Source organism: Podarcis erhardii (assembly GCF_964252035.2).
Source record: "Podarcis erhardii genome assembly, chromosome: 10".
Taxonomy (NCBI): Eukaryota; Metazoa; Chordata; class Lepidosauria; order Squamata; family Lacertidae; genus Podarcis; species Podarcis erhardii.
This window is the reverse complement of record NC_138500.1, coordinates 2,111,355-2,130,408: the sequence shown is the minus strand read 5'-3', so window position 1 is coordinate 2,130,408 and position 19,054 is coordinate 2,111,355. Positions and strand designations below refer to the sequence as shown.

The following is a 19,054-nucleotide window of genomic DNA, read 5'->3' as shown; positions in this document are numbered from 1 at the left end:
ACGAAGCAGATTTGACTATATGTTCTGCATTGTACAAAGGGACGCGGGTGGCGCTGTGGGTAAAAGCCTCAGTGCCTAGGGCTTGCCGATCGAAAGGTCAGCGGTTCGAATCCCCGCGGTGGGGTGCGCTCCCGTCGTTCGGTCCCAGTGCCTGCCAACCTAGCAGTTCAAAAGCACCCCCAAGTGCAAGTAGATAAATAGGGACCGCTTTATAGAGGGAAGGTAAACGGCATTTCCGTGCGCAGCTCTGGCTCGCCAGAGCAGCGATGTCATGCTGGCCACATGACCCGGAAGTGTCTCCGGACAGCGCTGGACCCCGGCCTCTAGAGTGAGATGGGCGCACAACCCTAGAGTCTGTCAAGACTGGCCCGTACGGGCAGGGGTACCTTTACCTTTACTTCTGCATTGTACACCAACGTATAAACTCAAGACAATACTCTTGATTTTCTGTTTACTGTTCAGGTGTGTATAATTAAGCTCCTAATCAGTACCCTTCCCATCCCCATCCAGACCTTTTGTTTGTTTATTGCATCATTCTGTATTATATTATATTATTTTTTAAAATTAAGTGCCTTTAGTATTTTGTAAGCTATCCTGTACAGTTATTTTGATACTCTGTATCTTTTAAAAACATTATTAAAAACACGCACACAATTCCCCCTAAAATGCTCCTCATTTTTTGTATGTTATTTTCAGCAACTTATGCCCTTTTATCCACGCTTTACCCTACTTCAGACATTTTTTCTGCACCTTACTTGGCTGGAGATTTGCATTGCAAGATCTGGAGATGGGCAAATTGAAAAGGCGGGCTGTGCTTTGATTCCCGTATTGCTTCAGAAAGTGTAAATTAAATGGAGATTGAATAGATTTTCTTCCCCCTTCCCTAACCAAGAGCCTGGTTTGAACACTGGTATTCCCCAACCCCCTGGGTCCCCACCCTTCGCTCACGACTCCAAACTTCTCTGCCAATTAAAAGAAAAACCCGAGGGGGGGGGGAGAGAGAGAAGAGAAATCTTTTTCTGGACTCCTTGATTTTTCTTTCTCCTGATGCAAATGTGTGTTCTTCAGGGGCAGCTGAAGAACTCAGTATAAACCTGATTTCCTGCCAGAGTTGGACCCACACAATACAAGCAGGGTGCAGCTTAGTTTTAGGGCATGTGATTGATGCTTGAAGAGCTGGGGACCTTTTTTTGGGAAGAACTCCTGCCTGACTCTCCTCACTGGGTTACCTGGAAGAAGCATCAGCATCTAAAACTGACTTTCTCCACATCTTTCCAAGGGCAACAGGTGCCCCACCATTATCTATGCAGCAGGAAGGTGACAGGTGAGAAATGAAGGGAAATGAAGGGATCCCATGAAGTAGCCCTCAGACGCAGGAAAGGTTTCAATTGCAATGGGGGTAGGATAGGAATTGCTCGTCTCCATGCACCACTTTGATTGAAACCAGGAAAAAATTTTAACTGGAGGTTGTCTAACATCATTCCAGAGGTTTAAACCAGAAATCATAGTGGGAAATAATCCAGGCTGGCTGGTTTAAAACTGAAAACGAAATGATTCATTTTTCAGTGCAGGTCAGGAAAGCTTTGGAATTCTCACAGTCCTAAGCAATGTGCTTGGGCTGGGTTTGCTCTGTCCAGAGCAAAGATGGGCAAATCTCCAAATTTCAGTTCCGCTCCATTTCTCATTTCGCCACTCTTAAGTTCATTTTTCTACATTTTAACAGCAGTTTGGAATCTTTGCTAAGGCCTCACGAAAATTCACCAGCATTTTAGTGCAAAGTTCTCCTAATACAGTATATACACGAGTATTCGTTTGTTGCAATTTTGCAAAGCAATTTCTCCTAGTACAGTGGTACCTCGGGTTACAGACGCTTCAGGTTACAGACTCCGCTAACCCAGAAATAGTACCTCAGGTTATGAACTTTTCTTCAGGATGAGAATAGAAATCGTGCGTTGGTGGTGCAGTGGCAGCCGGAGGGCCCATTAGCTAAAGTGGTACCTCAGGTTAAGAATGGTTTCAGGTTAAGAACGGACCTCCCGAAGGAATTAAGTTCTTAACCCAAGGTACCACTGTATAATGCATTTTTACATGTGTTACATGACCGGAGAACTGTATTGCAAAATTCAGGTTTCAAAGGGTGGCTGTTTCAGAACCTTGGAAGCTGTGCAAATGAGGTGTGTTTGCCATTGAATGCAAATCTAATGCACTCCCCATCCCAAGCCCAGAGTGATTTTATGCATCAGCCTTATTTATTTATTCAGGACAGTCACTCGCCACGCTTCACACTTCCAAAATAACAGCTTCTCACGGTGCATAAGAAATTTTTGGGTTTGGCTGCTTGGAGATGCTGTAATTCCCCTACATTAAAAAGCTTTAAATTGGGCTTGGGCAGATATGGGGAGGAGCAAAAGTCTATCAATGGCTATTAGCCAGGGTAGCTAGACTTTAGTCATGTGGCCCTGGGGAATATCTGTTTTGGAGGGCTACTGCTCATGTGCTCTGATAGTCAACTTCTCTGGCAGAATCTGAGAACCACTTTGTGAAAGGGAGGGGGTTGCAATTTGCACATATTTTCTACTGATAATTCTCTCCCATTCTGCAGAAATCTGCAACTTTAAAGAGAAAAACCCCCCTCGTAATACATATTTAACTACGTACATAACACATCGGGCCATTTCTTGGAACAATGGGCCAAGACTGACTTCTTTAGGCATCCCTAAGAGAAGGATTCTGAATTAGACAGACCTTACATCTCATCCGGCAGGGCTGGTCAGAGAGAGGGTCATGAGAAAAAGAAAAAGCCAATGCAATTCTGGGCTGCATCAATAGGAGTATAGCATCTAGATCAAGGGAAGTAATAGTGCCACTGTATTCTGCTCTGGTCAGACCTCACCTGGAGTACTGTGTCCAGTTCTGGGCACCACAGTTCAAGAAGGACACGGACAAACTGGAACGTGTCCAGAGGAGGGCAACCAAAATGGTCAAAGGCCTGGAAACGATGCCTTATGAGGAACGGCTAAGGGAGCTGGGCATGTTTAGCCTGGAGAAGAGGAGGTTAAGGGGTGATATGATAGCCATGTTCAAATATATAAAAGGATGTCACATAGAGGAGGGAGAAAGGTTGTTTTCTGCTGCTCCAGAGAAGCGGACACGGAGCAATGGATCCAAACTACAAGAAAGAAGATTCCACCTAAACATTAGGAAGAACTTCCTGACAGTAAGAGCTGTTTGACAGTGGAATTTGCTGCCAAGGAGTGTGGTGGAGTCTCCTTCTTTGGAGGTCTTTAAGCAGAGGCTTGACAACCATATGTCAGGAGTGCTCTGATGGTGTTTCCTGCTTGGCAGGGGGTTGGACTCGATGGCCCTTGTGGTCTCTTCCAACTCTAGGATTCTGTGATTCTATTCTATACTATTGCTGGATCTCTTGGCATCTCTGTAGTCTGACCAGCTGCGGTTCTCAGAACAATCTTAGCAAAAGGGAGAACTTCTGGATGTACACAGTGAACACATTACAGCTACATGGGCAGGAGACTTGTTCAAATTTCTTACAATAATCGGCTGTGAAGCCTTCTGGTCCAGGGGCTATTTTTAAAAAAATCTCACTGACAATACTGTGGAGCTCAGAGATCATTATGGGAGGCTGGTGCTTATCAGAATCAGATTGGGCTAGACATCATTAAATGCTTCAATAGCATCATTTTTGGGACAATCAGATGCATGCAATTTCTCATACAATTTTTAAAATTCACTTGTGACGTTATCAGATCCTATTATCAGTTTATCATAGAATCATAGAATCATAGAATCATAGAGTTGGAAGAGACCACAAGGGCCATCGAGTTATCCTCGTTGGTCTTTCGTTGTTGGACCCAATTATTTTACTATTTATTTTTAAACAAACAAATATGGTCACAATCTGCCAGCTTTGTTTCTTTCATTGAAGATACACTGTCTAACACATCTTAGCTTTTTTCTGTTAGAGTGCAGTTTATGAGATCATATTTTCTTTCTATAATTTTTTGTAAAGAACATAGCTATGTGTTTCCTTTCTTTCTAATTGTTGCATGCCTTCTCCCTTTGTTTTATTTTTTCAAGTATGAGTCTTTTAAAATTATTTGACCTCTCATTACTGCCTTTGAAACATCCCATATAGTTGTTGTTTAGTCATTTAGTCGTGTCCGACTCTTCGTGACCCCATGGACCAGAGCACGCCAGGCACTCCTGTCTTCCACTGCCTCCCGCAGCTTGGTCAAACTCATGCTGGTAGCTTCAAGAACACCGTCCCACCATCTCATCCTCTGTCCTCCCCTTCTCCTTGCACCCTCCATCTTTCCCAACATCAGGGTCTTTTCCAGGGAGTCTTATCTTCTCATGAGGTGGCCAAAGTCTTGGAGCCTCAGCTTCACGATCTGTCCTTCCAGTGAGCACTCAGGGCTGATTTCCTTCAGAATGGAGAGGTTGGATCTTCTTGCAGTCCATGGGACTCTCAAGAGTCTTTCATATAGTAGTTTGCATCAACTCTACAGAATTATTGATATGGAAATATTCTCTAGGTTCTCTAGGTCTGCTAGGTCCCAAGTGACATTTTCATTCTTTAATGTAACATTTTCCAAATGCCAGCACTTGTTGCTTTGCAGTCTGCTGATTGTCCATGCTAACATAGCTGTCAGCATATACCGGGATTCCAGTTTCGACTTTAGTGCCACGTTAATAATAATAATAAATTTTATTTATATCCCGCCCTCCCCAGCCGAAGCTGGGCTCAGAGCGGCTAACAACAGTAAAATAATACAGCATTCTAAAATCAATTCATTATAAAATCAGTTCAAATCAAATTAGTGGCAACCATTGGGCTAGAGTTCTATGAGGATTACAGAAAGAGGGGGTCAGGCTGTGCCCTGGCCAAAGGCCTGATTGAACAGCTCAGTTTTGCAGGCCCTGCAGAAAGATGTCAAGTCCCGCAGGGCCCTAGTCTCTTGTGACAGAGAGTTCCACCAGATCGGGGCCACAGCTGAAAAAGCCCTGGCTCTGGTTGAGGCCAGCCTAACCTCGTTGTGGCCCGGGACCTCCAAGAGGTTTTTGTTTGAAGACCGTAAGGTCCTCCGTGGGACATACCAGGAGAGGAGGTACCGTAGGTACGAGGGTCCCAGGTCATATAGGACTTTAAAGGTTAAAACCAGCACCTTAAACCTGACCCTGTACCCTACCAGGAGCCAGTGCAGCTGGTATAGCATCAAGTGGATGTGATCCCACAATGAGGACCCTGTAAGGAGTCTCGCCGCGGCATTCTGCACCTGCTGGAGTTTCTGGGTCAGTCTCAAGGGCAGCCCCACGTAGAGCGAGTTACAATAATCCAGTCTGGAGGTGACCGTCGTGTGGATCACAGTGGCTAGGTCAGGGTGAGAGAGGTAAGGAGCCAACGGCTTAGATTGGTGGAGATGAAAAAATTCCACCTTTGTTGTAGGTGCAATCTGCGCCTCCTTGGAAAGGGAGGTGTCGAAGATTACACCCAAACTCTTAACGGACGGTACTAGCAGTAATTGCACCCCCACAAGAGATGAGAGTTGCCACACTTCCGTTTTGAGTGTTACGCTGAAGTCTGTCTGTTTTTGCTATTTATTTTATGTTCTTGTGGCTCTTTTTTGTTTTGTTTTTGTGACTATGTGGAACCCAGTTCAGCTCCTGATGGACTGCGTGACTGCAGTACATTGTTTATTGCTTCCATTTTATGGATCCATGGTCTCGTTAAATAGTAAAAATCATGTTAAATTGCTGTTTTAGGGGTTGTTTTTAAAAGTCTGGAACATTTTGCATTACTTTGTATGGGAAAGCGCGCCTTGGCTTTGGAATCCTTTGGTTTTTGAATGGACTTCCAGAACGGATTAAGTTTGAGAACCAAGATATCATTGTACCAGGAGGTAAGTCTGGCTTTATTCACTCTGATCTTAAATGGAATACCTGATCAGCTCCCCCCCCCCCCCGTATGGCATCTTTTCCTTTTAACCTTAGAAATTTTACCTGCATGCCTTGTGAGATCTTTCTTTGAATGGCATGCGCTGAGTTGATACACTGTGCTGTTAGGATATTTCCGTTCCACCTTAAAAGGGAGCAGGATGTTTGTGTCACAGAGTCTGCGTATTTCCTGTTCACAGGATGTTTCTGTTTTGATAGAGCTGTTGTCTCTCTCTCTCTGTGCCTGAGCAGACTGAAGCAGGCAGTCATGTTTTTTCTTTGTTCTGACCAACGCTGAATAAACATTCTAAATGATACTCTCCTGAGTGCAACTTTCGCTGTGCATTATCTGCTGGTAGAGCGTGCATCAGTTCTGGAATGTGGAAAGCTATTTTCTGGAGCTCGTGTCGCTAATTGCTGATACTGTATCTACGGGAGGCCGATGGACGTCCGGAGTCGACGTGGAGGCAGTGATGGCCTTTGTCTCCCTGGCAGTATCCCAACATGTGCTGCTTCAATCCCTACCTCCCATGCTTGCTCTAGTTCCAGAAATCCCTTAAATTGCTTTTCTAGAAATCCAACTCTCTCTTATTTTTAAAGGTGTGGCAACTAGAAAGGTCCCAGAGTATTCCAGGTGTGGTTTGATGGAAGGAACATAAATGTAGATGTGCCCAATCTTTCTCACTGCTCTGCTCCTGGTTTAATCCTCTTTCTGAAGAAGACCTTTCCTACTTCACAGAGGTAAGTTTGTGGGAGGGTATCCCAGCTATAAAAACAACACCCCCCAAAAAAAAACCACCAGGAAGAGATCAAAATAATATAATTTTATTGTTAAGAAAGAATATGAACTAATATAGAAGAGTTACAGATAGGTAGCCGTGTTGGTCTGCCATAGTCAAAACAAAACAAATTCCTTCCAGTAGCACCTTAAAGACCAACTAAGTCAGTTCTTGGTATGAGCTTTCGTGTGCATGCACACTTCTTCAGATACACATCTGAAGAAGTATCTGAAGAAGTATCTGAAGAAGTGTGCATGCACACGAAAGCTCATACCAAGAACTGACTTAGTTGGTCTTTAAGGTGCTACTGGAAGGAATTTGTTTTGTTTTAATATAGAAGAGTTATGGATGCTTTAGTCGAGATCCCTGCATTAAACTAAATGACCCTCAGAATCCCTTCCCACTCAACTATTAGATGAGTTTATGGGTCTAAAGGTTAAGCAGAAGACCTCCTTCCTAGAGAAACTGATGTGTCTTCCAAATCAATGGGACGCCCTCTCCAAGCAGGGAATAGAGAGCAAGGTTCGGGCTCAGCTGCCTATTTCTGTATCTTAAATTCTATTAGCACCAGATTCTTTGTGCCAGCTTAACTTATGACAAAATGCTTCGCTGTTACATCAGTTGCAGACCCCCAAAAGTTAAATATGCCCCCGCCTGGGGCAGTAACACATCCTCTTTTTTTTGTGTGTGTGTGTGCACATAATTTATAAAATGAATTTATAAATGTGCTCTTGTTAAGGCTATGAAAATGATGAAAGCAGAGAGATCTTTAGGGACAAAAATACTCTGTCCCATGCACATATCTGCATTCCCTGCCCACACTTTCCTTCCTTCCTTCCTTCCTTCCTTCCTTCCTTCCTTCCTTTCTTTCTTTCTTTCTTTCTTTCTTTCTTTCTTTCTTTCTCTCTCTCTCTCTCTCTCTCTCTCTCTCTTTCTTGTTCTCCACTCAAAACTGACCACAACAGAGCCATGGAAAGCGGGAATCAGACGCTACAAGTGACCGAATTTATCTTCCTGGGTTTCTCTGGGGTCCACGAGGGACAGTCCTTCCTCTCCCTGCTCTTTCTGACCATCTACCTCTTCACCCTGGTGGGAAACGGTGTGATCTTCACCTTGATCCAACTGGATTCGCGCCTCCACAGCCCCATGTACTTTTTCCTCAGCCATTTATCCTGCTTGGACGTCTGCTACTCATCCGTCACCATCCCAAAGATTCTGGCAAACTTCTGGCACCAGAGACACACCATTTCCTACAACCAATGCATGGTCCAGATGTTCCTCCTGATGACCTTTGCAGGGACTGAATGTGCCCTGCTGGCCGTCATGGCCTACGACCGCTATGCCGCCATTTGTCAACCCTTGCGCTATGCTCACCTGATGAGCAGAAGAGTGTGTGTCCCTCTGGCTACCACTTCTTGGATCTGGGGCCTCTTGGACTCTGTTATACACACCGTGCTCTCCACCAACTTGACCTTCTGTGGGGCCAACCAGATCCACCACATCTTCTGTGATGTCCCTCCTCTTCTGCAAATCGCCTGCAGTGACACCTATGTCAATGAGATGGCCCTTCATGTAGCAAGTGTGTTTGTCAGCCTGGGGACTTTCCTCCTGGTGGTCATCTCCTATATCTTCATTCTGTCAGCCATCCTTCGGATCCGCTCTAACACCGGCAGGCGAAAAGCCTTCTCCACTTGCGCTGCCCACATAGTTGTGGTCATCATCTATTTTGGGATGGCCAATGTGAACTACAACCGCCCGAGCGCAGGCTACTCCTTGGAAGTGGACACCCTGATCTCCACTCTCTATTGTATCATCATCCCCATGTTGAATCCTGTCATCTACAGCCTCCGCAACAAGGAGGTGAAGGAAGCCCTGAGGAAGGTTCTGGGGGGCTTGAAGAAGGGCTCTGAACTCCCTCACTAACAGAGTCTCCTGCCTTTGGGAAAATTTCCCTTGGGGGTCAAAGTACAGTGGTTAACACCATATTCCCATTGGTTAGACTTAATTCAGCAATACATTACTAGACAGATTCCAAAGAATTAGGTCATGATTCTGCACTGGGTCTTGTGTCCAACACCCAGTTCAGCAACTGCATTGTCTCCCAGTCTGAAGAGCTGCTTAGCTGACAAATTCAACATGGCACACTGTCACAAGGGGGTTTGTCTTGAACCACAGACCACAAGGGCCATCGAGTCCAACCCCCTGCCAAGCAGGAAACACCATCAGAGCACTCCTGACATATGGTTGTCAAGCCTCTGCTTAAAGACCTCCAAAGAAGGAGACTCCACCACACTCCTTCCTAATGTTTAGGTGGAATCTTCTTTCTTGTAGTTTGAAACCATTGCTCCGTGTCCGCTTCTCTGGAGCAGCAGAAAACAACCTTTCTCCCCCCTCTATGTGACATCCTTTTATATATTTGAACATGGCTATCATATCACCCCTTAACCTCCTCTTCTTCAGGCTAAACATGCCCAGCTCCCTTAGCCGTTCCTCATAAGGCATCGTTTCCAGGCCTTTGACCATTTTGTTTTTAATAATATTTATTGAACATTTTCAAATATAACAGAAAAAAGAAAAGAAATAAAACATCCATTTTATAACCTTATTTTCATTAGCATCTTGCCAGGACTTCCCCACCCCACCCCCTCTTGTATTCCAATTCCTTCAAATAGATTCAGCAAGTTCTTACCCCAAATTTTAAACTTATTATAGTTAACCCAATGTTAAGAATGTTTTTCCATCCCCTAAAATCGACCCCGCTCCCTTCCACGAGTTCCCCTCTTTAATATGCAGAACAGATTAAAATAAAAGAAAATAGAACAAAGAATAAAATATAATTTAACACACTTTGGATTCCAAATTTCCCTCCCCCCTTTCCCGGTTGCGTTCCCCAATGTCCATCAATGCCTGTCGTCATCCTGGAGATCCCACATCTAGGCCGAAATCCTTCACAAGTCCACTTTGCCGTCTTTTTAATAGTCTTTGCCGTCTTTTTGATCATCTTTAGTTTCAAGCGTCCAATCTTGGAAAAGCTCTATCTCAAAAAGGTCCATTTTTTCCATCCAGATCTCTGTATTTAAGAGTAAAAACTCCAATTTTGTTTCTTTAGACCTTTCAAATCTGGATGTCCCGAATGTTCCCACTTCCAGCTTTGTCCGATTCTTGTTGTTCATGTTGTTCTTATTATTCTCTCTCCTCACTTTCCTCTAGTTTCTTTTCCTGCTCTCCTGCAAAAATGTTCCAATTCCAAAAGCTTCTAAATCCCCTACAGAGGCTTTGTTATTCAGGAACAAAACTTTACGTCAAGTCCCTTCCATTCTTCAATAGATAAATCTATTGTCTCCTTTAGTGTAGAGACCTCTGTAGACAAAATAGTGTTCCATTTCTGCAGTTTCCCAGGAGATAAAAAGTCCAATTCAAATTCCATGCCAGCAATACTTGTAGTGTCCCACAGCCTCTCTAGAGGGATTATAGTAACTCAGTTTCCTCCCAGATCGCACCCAACAGTCAAAGTAACTTGTTATTCCTTGTTTTAAACAATTTATATCTAATTTGTAACAAATGTAACCGGCAAAGTCCTCATAACAAAGTTCTCTTTTTATTCTTCAGCTTTGACAGCTCCTTTGACAGCTGTCAAAGCCTCTGTTTCTTCTCTCCCAGCGTAGATCGCTCCCGGTTCCCGGGGGGGGTGCATTTTAGCTCACGTTCTACTTTTCTCCTCCAGCCCAGTCTTATAATTTTCCACCGTGAAATTAGTGACTTTATCAAAATAAGGTAGCACTCGATCTTAGTTGTTAAATCCTTTGCCTTAAATCCTCTACGACAGGGGGGAGACTGACTTCCTTTTTGCACCTCCCCTGCTCGCTCCGAATTTAAAATTTTTCCCCTTTTTAAGTCCAGTTTCCAATTACTCACGGGTTGTTCTTTTTAATCCGAATTTTCAATGGAAGAAGCCAGTGCTCTCCGCCAAATGGCATGCGGCTTCGCTCGGTAGGGGAAGCAGAGGACTCATAGCACCACACCCCCCCGGCACCCGCTCCGTAGCCTTTAAAAAGGCTCCTTCGCGGGTCGGGGGCGCAAACGGTGCCCGCCGAGTCACCATGCCCATGGGTTTCAGCGCCCATGGTTTTTGAGGGTCCCCGCGTCGCCGGCGCGGTAGAACCCAGCCCCTGCCGAGCAGGCTCCCTCCGGAGCTCGGAGGGAGTCCGCCATTCGGCGATGGCGCCAACCCGGAAGTCTCCAGGCCTTTGACCATTTTGGTTGCCCTCCTCTGGACACGTTCCAGTTTGTCAGTGTCCTTCTTGAACTGTGGTGCCCAGAACTGGACACAGTACTCCAGGTGAGGTCTGACCAGAGCAGAATACAGTGGCACTATTACTTCCCTTGATCTAGATGCTATACTCCTATTGATGCAGCCCAGAATTGCATTGGCTTTTTTAGCTACCACGTCACACTGTTGGCTCATGTCAAGTTTGTGGTCAACCAAGATCCTTTTCACATGTACTGCTCTCAAGCCAGGTGTCACCCATCTTGTATTTGTGCCTCTCATTTTTTTTGCCCAAATGCGATGCTTTACGTTTCTCCCTGTTAATGAAAATGATATACAGGTGGTACATGACACCAGTCAAGCTTGCAAAAATCTATCATTTGCCCGATAATAAATGTTGGAAATGTAAAGAAAATGAAGGTACATTCTTTCACCTCTGGTGGACATGCCCAAAGATTAAGGCTTTCTGGGAGATGATCTATAATGAAACGAAAAAGGTATTTAAATATACCTTTCTGAAGAAACCAGAGGCCTTTCTCTTGGGCATGGTCGGCCAATTGGTGTTAAAGAAGGATAGAACTTTTTTTTATGTATGCTACAACAGTAGCAAGAATACTCATTGCAAAGTATTGGAAGACACAAGATCTACCCACCCTGGAAGAATGGCAGGTGAAGGTCATGGACTATATGGAAGTGGCGGAAATGACTGGCAGAATCCGAGACGAGGGAGAAGAGTCGGTGGAAGAAGATTGGAAAAAATTTAAAGATTATTTACAGAAATATTGTAAAATTAATGAGCTTTAGAAAAATGGTGGAATGAAGTTATATGGCTTTGGCAGAAATGTTATAAGGAATTAGGTACAGATAGATTGTTAATGGGAAGAAAAAATAAGGTTAGAACATGTTAAGATTAATTACAGGAAATTTAAAGACTACTTACATAAATACTGCAAAATTAATGAATGTTAGAATGATGTCGGAATGAAGTTAAGTGGTTTTAGCAGCAATGTCATAAAGGAGTATGTAAAAATGGGTTGTTATTAGGTGAGAATGCAAAGTTATAATTCATCAAGGTAAAGGATTAAGATAAAAACAAGGAGGGAAAGGATTTGCTGAATTAACTAACTGAACTGGAATACAAAAAAAGGGAGGTGTGAGGAGGTGAGGGAAACAAGTTAATGAAAGACAAGACATGAAAAGATTGATTTGTTTTTAACCGTTTTTATTTCATTGTATTTTTTCTTTTTCTTTTTCTTTTTTCTCTTATTCTGTAACCTTTTTTTTTTTTTTTTTTTTGAAACTTTAATAAATATCTTTTATACATTTCTCCCTGTTAAAATTCATCTTGTTTGTTTTGGCCCAGTTCTCTAATCTGTCAAGGTCGTTTTGAAGTGTGATCCTGTCCTCTGGGGTGTTAGCCACCCCTCCCAGTTTGGTGTCATCTGCAAATTTGATCAGGATGCCCTTGAGTCCATCATCCAAGTCGTTGATAAAGATGTTGAATAAGACCGGACCCAAGACAGAAACAGTTGTTCTTGTTTCCTATTTTTTCAGTTTAGTCCTCTGAGAACAAAAAATTCCCATTCTTCCACAGTTAAGTTCTTTTAATTTCATGGATCCACATTTCCATGTCTTTTTCTGTTTTCTTTATTTTGTTAAGTCTTCCCCAAAATTCATCAGCATCTTGGTGCAAAGTTCTCCTGACACACACATTCTTGTATGCAGCCTTGCTTAATATATTCATTCTTTGAAACACCATTTCCCCTTTAAATGCAACCTTTTCTCCATATTTTACGTTCGCCCGTATAGTTCTGCAAATATGACTTGTGCTGGATATCTGCCCTGTATGATCTGGAGAAGTAAAAATTTGAAATGCTGGCTGCGTTTTGATCTTCGTACTGTTTTTTTGGAAAGTGTGAATCAAATGCAGATTGAATTCATTTCCTCCGCCCCTCCTCCCTGAGAGCCTCATTTGAACACTGCTATTCCCTGATCCCCTTGAGATCTAATCTGTACCCTTGGCACCAGCATTTTCTATCAAGGGGAAAACCCAAGGGAAAGAGATGTCTTTTCCTGCACTCCCTGATATTCCTTCCCTCCTCAAGGGCTGCTCAAACACACAATAAAAGCTCTCTTCCCTGCTGGAGTTTGGGTCACAAGACGCAGGCAGAACTGTGACCAATTATAGGGTGTATGGTGATGCCTGAAGGACAAGGAGGGTCAGCCAGAAACTGGAACCACTCCTTGGGCTGAGGATGAGCCCCAGCCTGGTCCATCCCTTGTTCTGACAAGAGAAAAGGTGGAGACTCTGCTACCCATCCACCCTTCTCTTGCCACCAGGTCCTCCTGCCTGGTCCTCCTCAAATGGGGGACATGGAAGAAACGTCAGCGTCTGAAACCAAGTATCTCTACATCCTTCCAAGCCCAGCAGCAGCCAGCTGAGTTCCACAGGCCAGAAGTTGCCAGGTGAGGAGCAGAGAAATTAAAGGACCTGGAAAGTCACCTCCAAACCCAGGAAAGGCTGGGTTTGCAATGGTGATAGGGAGGCATTGCTCACCTGCACGCAGCAGTTTGCTTAAAACCATGCAAACGTCACATCCGCCACTGCGTAATATTGTATATGATGGTTAAAGCATGCAGGGAAATGAAGGAATCGTCTGGGCTGGCTGATTGACAGCTGGGCGCAAAGCTGTTCAATGTTCCATACAAGACGACAGAGCTTTGACATGCTCAAAGTGGCAAGCAGACTGCTTCAGTTGACATCATTGTGTCCAGTGTAAGGATTGGGTGATGTGTCAGTTTTGATTTCTCCTTTTTCCGCTCTTAAGCTTAGTTCTCCATTATCAGTTTGGGGATTTTATTTTATTTTCCCAAGTACTCACAAAAAATTCACCAGCATTTTAGTACCCAGCAGATGGCAATTTTAGGCAATATACAGATATTTGCATATCAGTTTCCCTTAAAATAATGCATGCGTTTGAGTAATGTATCTATTTGCGCACACATTCAGCCACTGTGGGACCTGAATTAAGTCTAACCAATGGGTGGAACTGTATTGCAAAATTCGTGGAAGTGCAAATTTTGAAGGGTCCTCCCCCCCCCCCAGTGTTTCAGAAAGTGCAGATTAGTTAAGTCTGTTTTTAAATGTAAACTGAATTTGATGCCCTCCCTAGTCAAAAGTGGTTTTATGCTTCAGACTTACTCATGGGCTGTAGATTCAGGACAGACATTTCCCCCGCCCACCAAAAAGTAGTGTGTCTCACAGTGCAGAAAACACTGAAGGGTTTAGCTGCCTCAACATATCATGGTAGCCTTGCCCTAATCAGCTTTTAATAGGGCTTAGACAAATTAAAGGAGGAGGGGAAGTCTATCAGTGGCCAGGGTAGCTGAACTTTAGCCAGAGGTCACCTGCGCAAAGAAAGCCTTCCCCCCCCATCTTTTAAGTCAAGCTCCCCCATATCTTTCCATTGTTCTTTTCAAATGCAAAAGGGGAACTTAAGATTCTTAACTGAGCAACACGAGGGTGTTGAGCAACTGGCTCTGGCATCCCACAGTGCTGGATTTATGTATAAGCTAAACAAGCTATGGCTTAGGGCCCCACTCCCTTGGGGGCCCAAAAAATTTTTTAGAGGGGTTGGATGTACATTTCCAAAATAGAAGATAAAAAACAAATAAAATAAAACCTACAGACAGCAACAGTGTTTTGTGTTGTGTAGGCTCCTATGGTGTAAGTCATGGGCCCCCAATCATTTTAAGTTAGAGCTTAATGATTATTTCACTATTAGTATACTTCTTCTTTCACTATTAATATACTTCTTCTGAATTGTATTTCAGTTCAACAGTTACTTTCATAAAATACATATTTTGTTATGTGCAATTGGCTTGAAATACCTATTAGGTCCATCAATTACCATATAGCATATATTCAACACAAAAAACAGGGACCATTTGTTGTTGACAAAGGACAGCTGGACATATCAAGGGCCCCATGACCTTCAGTTGCTTAGGGCCTCATCCAACCTAAATCCGGCCCGGGGTGTGGGTGTGGGGAGACTTTAAAAAGCTGAGATGCCCCTACAGCTTTCCTCCCTCCCCATGGCCAGGGGAGCTGCCCATCCTTGCTGCTTACTTGAGAGTAAATTAGAACGACTCTAGTGTGGTGGATAGGCTAGGAGTCATCCGGTTTTATTTCTACTGGTTTATTTTGCATTCTGTTTTGACCTTCTGCCTGCTTCCCCCCTACTTTTTATTCTTTAATAAATTATCCTAAGGTGACAACTGGAATGTCTGTGTGGATGCCAAATTGAGGATCTTAGAATCTTTGAGGCTGCAGTGCTCAGAATGGCTAAGTGAGGAGGATGATATTCTCCAGGTGAGTGATTCTCCAAGAGGGCTGGTGGGAATTTCCCAGGAGCGCTAAGAGGCCAAGGGCCAGCAGCAAGGCACTGTAGGTGTAAACGACAAAAAGACATTGAAAAGCTGGCACTGACAGATCAAGTTCATAAACTGAATTAAACATTTTGAATAAATGTTTGAGAAAGAAAAGTGGTGCTACAATGTCCAATGGAACATTTAGACACACGATCCTAATGTTACTGGTTCAAATTTCATGGTTAGCAGTTCATCCAGACTGCTATTATGAATAAGGCTTTTTATTAGGGGATCAGAATGAGTTTGACCAAACTGCGGGAGGCAGTGGAAGACAGGATTGCCTGGCGTGCTCTGGTCCAGGGGGTCACGAAGAGTCAGACACGACTAAATGACTAAACAACAACAACAACAGGGATGTGGTTATGGAACCAAGGGAGCAGGGACCCAAATAATTTTGGGAAACATGGATCTAGGTTCAGGCCATGTGCTGTTCCTGCGTCTAATGTATATATCCAGAAAATCAATGGCTGTTGTAGAGTCATTTTTGCAGTCCAGTTGATTTCGTTATATATGAAAGTGTTCTTCCAAATCTCCCAAATACAACAGCAGCAGCAAGTTGAGCTAAGCACTTTAATTCTGAGAATAGCAGCCTATCAGACTGATCAATAATTGCTACAAAGATGCTAAGAGATCCAACTCTGGAAGCAAAATGCACATGCTGGATGCATGAACGCTGCAAAGATACAGTGTGTGTGTGTGTGTGTGTGTGTGTGTGTGTGTGTGTGTGAGAGAGAGAGAGAGATGCAAATTCTTTGTTCAAATCAGCAAACAGGTATTTGGTGCCCCCCTAGAGTTCTACAGAGTGTGGTCACAACTGCTCAGAGGTCTTACAACAGTGGTGGCCAAACTTGGCCTTCCAGCAGTTTTGGGACTACAACTCCCATCATCCCTAGCTAACAGGGCCAGTGGTCAGGGATGATGGGAATTGTAGTCCCAAAACAGCTGGAGGACCAAGTTTGGCCACCACTGTCTTACAACAAGAATAGCTTAAGGGGTCGGTTCAGGGTATTCCATTCAGTGTTTCCCCAGTACAGCATTACTTCTGCCCCCTAAGACCAAATCTCCTCCAGTGATGTCTGGATCAACGATTGCTCCTACTGCAAAGGATAGTAGTTAGCATCAAAAAGGGAGAGCTCTCTCTGCGTGTGTGTGCAGAGTAACCTAACCATTTGGGCAGCTGCACCTTCTGATTGGGAAGCCCTGCCCTAAGAACTGGTGTGGGACTTTTTGTCTTGATTGTTCCATAAGTAAGGAAATATTCCACATAACCAACACAGCTTTTGCCAACTCTCTCCCACTTCCTGGTTCTCTTCTCAGAGTTGACCTTGATGCAGTCCATGGAAGGCAGCAATCGGACGCTGGTGGTGACCGAATTCATCTTCTTGGGTTTCTCTGGGGTCCACAAGGGTCAGTCCTTCCTCTTCCTCCTCTTTCTAACCATCTACCTCTTCACCCTGGTGGGAAATGGGGTGATCTTCATTCTGATCCAACTGGATTCATGCCTCCACAGCCCCATGTACTTTTTCCTCAGCCATTTAGCTTTCATAGATATCTGCTACTCGTCTGTCACCATCCCCAAGATCCTGGTGAACTTCTTGCACCAGAGACACACCATTTCCTACAACCAGTGCATGGTCCAGATGTTCTTCCTGATGATATTTTCTGCAACCGAGTGCGCCCTACTGGCTGTCATGGCCTATGACCGCTATGCCGCCATCTGTCAACCCTTGCGCTATGCTCAACTGATGAGCAGAAGAGTTTGTGTCCCTCTGGCTACTGCTTCTTGGACCTGTGGCCTCCTGGCCTCCACCATTCACACCGTGCTCTCCACCAACCTGGCCTTCTGTGGGGCCAACCAGATCCACCACATCTTCTGCGATGCCCCTCCTCTTCTGCAAATCGCCTGCAGCGACACCTACGTCAACGAGATGGCCCTTCATGTAGCAAGTGTGTTTGTCAGCCTGGGGACTTTCCTCCTGGTGGTCATCTCCTATATCTTCATTCTGTCAGCCATCCTTCGGATCCGCTCTAACACCGGCAGGCGAAAAGCCTTCTCCACTTGCGCTGCCCACATAGTTGTGGTCATCATCTATTTTGGGATGGCCAATGTGAACTACAACCGCCCGAGCGCAGGCTACTCCTTGGAAGTGGACACCCTGATCTCCACTCTCTATTGTATCATCATCCCCATGTTGAATCCTGTCATCTACAGCCTCCGCAACAAGGAGGTGAAGGAAGCCCTGAGGAAGGTTCTGGGGGGCTTGAAGAAGGGCTCTGAACTCCCTCACTAACAGAGTCTCCTGCCTTTGGGGAAATTTCCCTTGGGGGTCAAAGTACAGTGGTTAACACCATATTCCCATTGGTTAGACTTAATTCAGCAATACATTACTAGACAGATTCCAAAGAATTAGGTCATGATTCTGCACTGGGTCTTGTGTCCAACACCCAGTTCAGCAACTGCATTGTCTCCCAGTCTGAAGAGCTGCTTAGCTGACAAATTCAACATGGCACACTGTCACAAAAGGAGATAGCCTCAAACCTCACACTGTCCCCAAATCCTATAACGGCTGTTCTTGTTGTGTCCTCCTGTTTCTGTTTAGTCCCTTGAGAACAATATGGAAAATATTTCAATTTTTCGCTATTAACTTCAGATCTCCTTGTTTCCACGTTAGTTTGTGTAGTTGTTGTTTTTCAATCTTCTTGAAAAATCACTGGTATCTTAGTGTAAAGTCAATTTTGAATGTTATTTTGTTTCATATACGCCGTTTCCCAACACGATTCCGCCTAAAATATTCTGTGAACCCTCCTCAGACCTTCAGGTATATGACAGTATATAAATTCAACAGCAGCAGCAGCAACAACAATAAATACACCTTTTCTCCTGTTTAATCATTTAGTCGTGTCCGACTCTTTGTGACCCTGTGGAGTGGAGCACGCCAGATTTAGTCCAGATTTTGCAGCAATAATAATAATAGTCGTAGTAGTATTAGTAATATGCCTCATGTCTTCCACTGCCTCCCACAGTTTGCTCAAACTCATGCTGGTAGCTTCGAGAACACTTGACCAACCATCTCGTCCTCTGTCGTCCCCTTCTCCTTGTGCCCTCCATCTTTCCCAACATCTGGGTCTTTTCCAGGGAGTCTTCTCTTCTCATGATGTGGCCAAAGTATTGGAATCTCAGCTTCAGGATCTGTCCTTCCCATGAGCACTCAGGGCTGATTTCCTTCAGAATGGAGAGGTTTGATCTTCTTGCAGTCCATGGGACTCTCAAGAGTCTCCTCCAGCACCAGAATTCAAAAGCATCAATTCTTCGGCGATCAGCCTTCTTTATGGTCCAGCTCTCACTTCCATACATCACTACTGGGAAAACCGGAGCTTGAACTATACGGACCTTTGTCAGCAAGGTGATCTGCTTTTTAAGATGCTGTCTAGGTTTTCTGTCTACACCTTTTCTCCTACTTCATGCATTTTTATACACATTAATTGACTGCATTTACTGTGTTTTTCATATTTTGTTGGGAGCTGCCCAAATTGGCTGGGGCAACCCAGTTAGGTAGGTGGCATATTGTTGTTGTTGTTGCAAAATCTGGACAAGTGCAAATTTCAAAGCCTGTGTTCCAGAAAG

At 44.2% G+C, this 19,054-nt stretch overlaps 2 protein-coding genes across 2 annotated transcripts; both read left to right on the top strand.

The window, feature by feature from the left end:
* Positions 1-7,700: 7,700 nt before the first annotated feature.
* On the top strand, positions 7,701-8,654 carry LOC309351624 (olfactory receptor 5T7-like; the record flags this gene model as incomplete). Its single annotated transcript, XM_081879415.1, has 1 exon — positions 7,701-8,654. The coding sequence occupies one exon, from the start codon at positions 7,701-7,703 to the stop codon at positions 8,652-8,654; it is 954 nt and encodes a 317-aa protein (XP_081735541.1).
* Positions 8,655-16,766: 8,112 nt separating this feature from the next.
* On the top strand, positions 16,767-17,720 carry LOC309351623 (olfactory receptor 5V1-like; the record flags this gene model as incomplete). The annotated part of the gene is made up of 1 exon (XM_081879414.1): positions 16,767-17,720. The coding sequence occupies one exon, from the start codon at positions 16,767-16,769 to the stop codon at positions 17,718-17,720; it is 954 nt and encodes a 317-aa protein (XP_081735540.1).
* Positions 17,721-19,054: the final 1,334 nt, after the last annotated feature.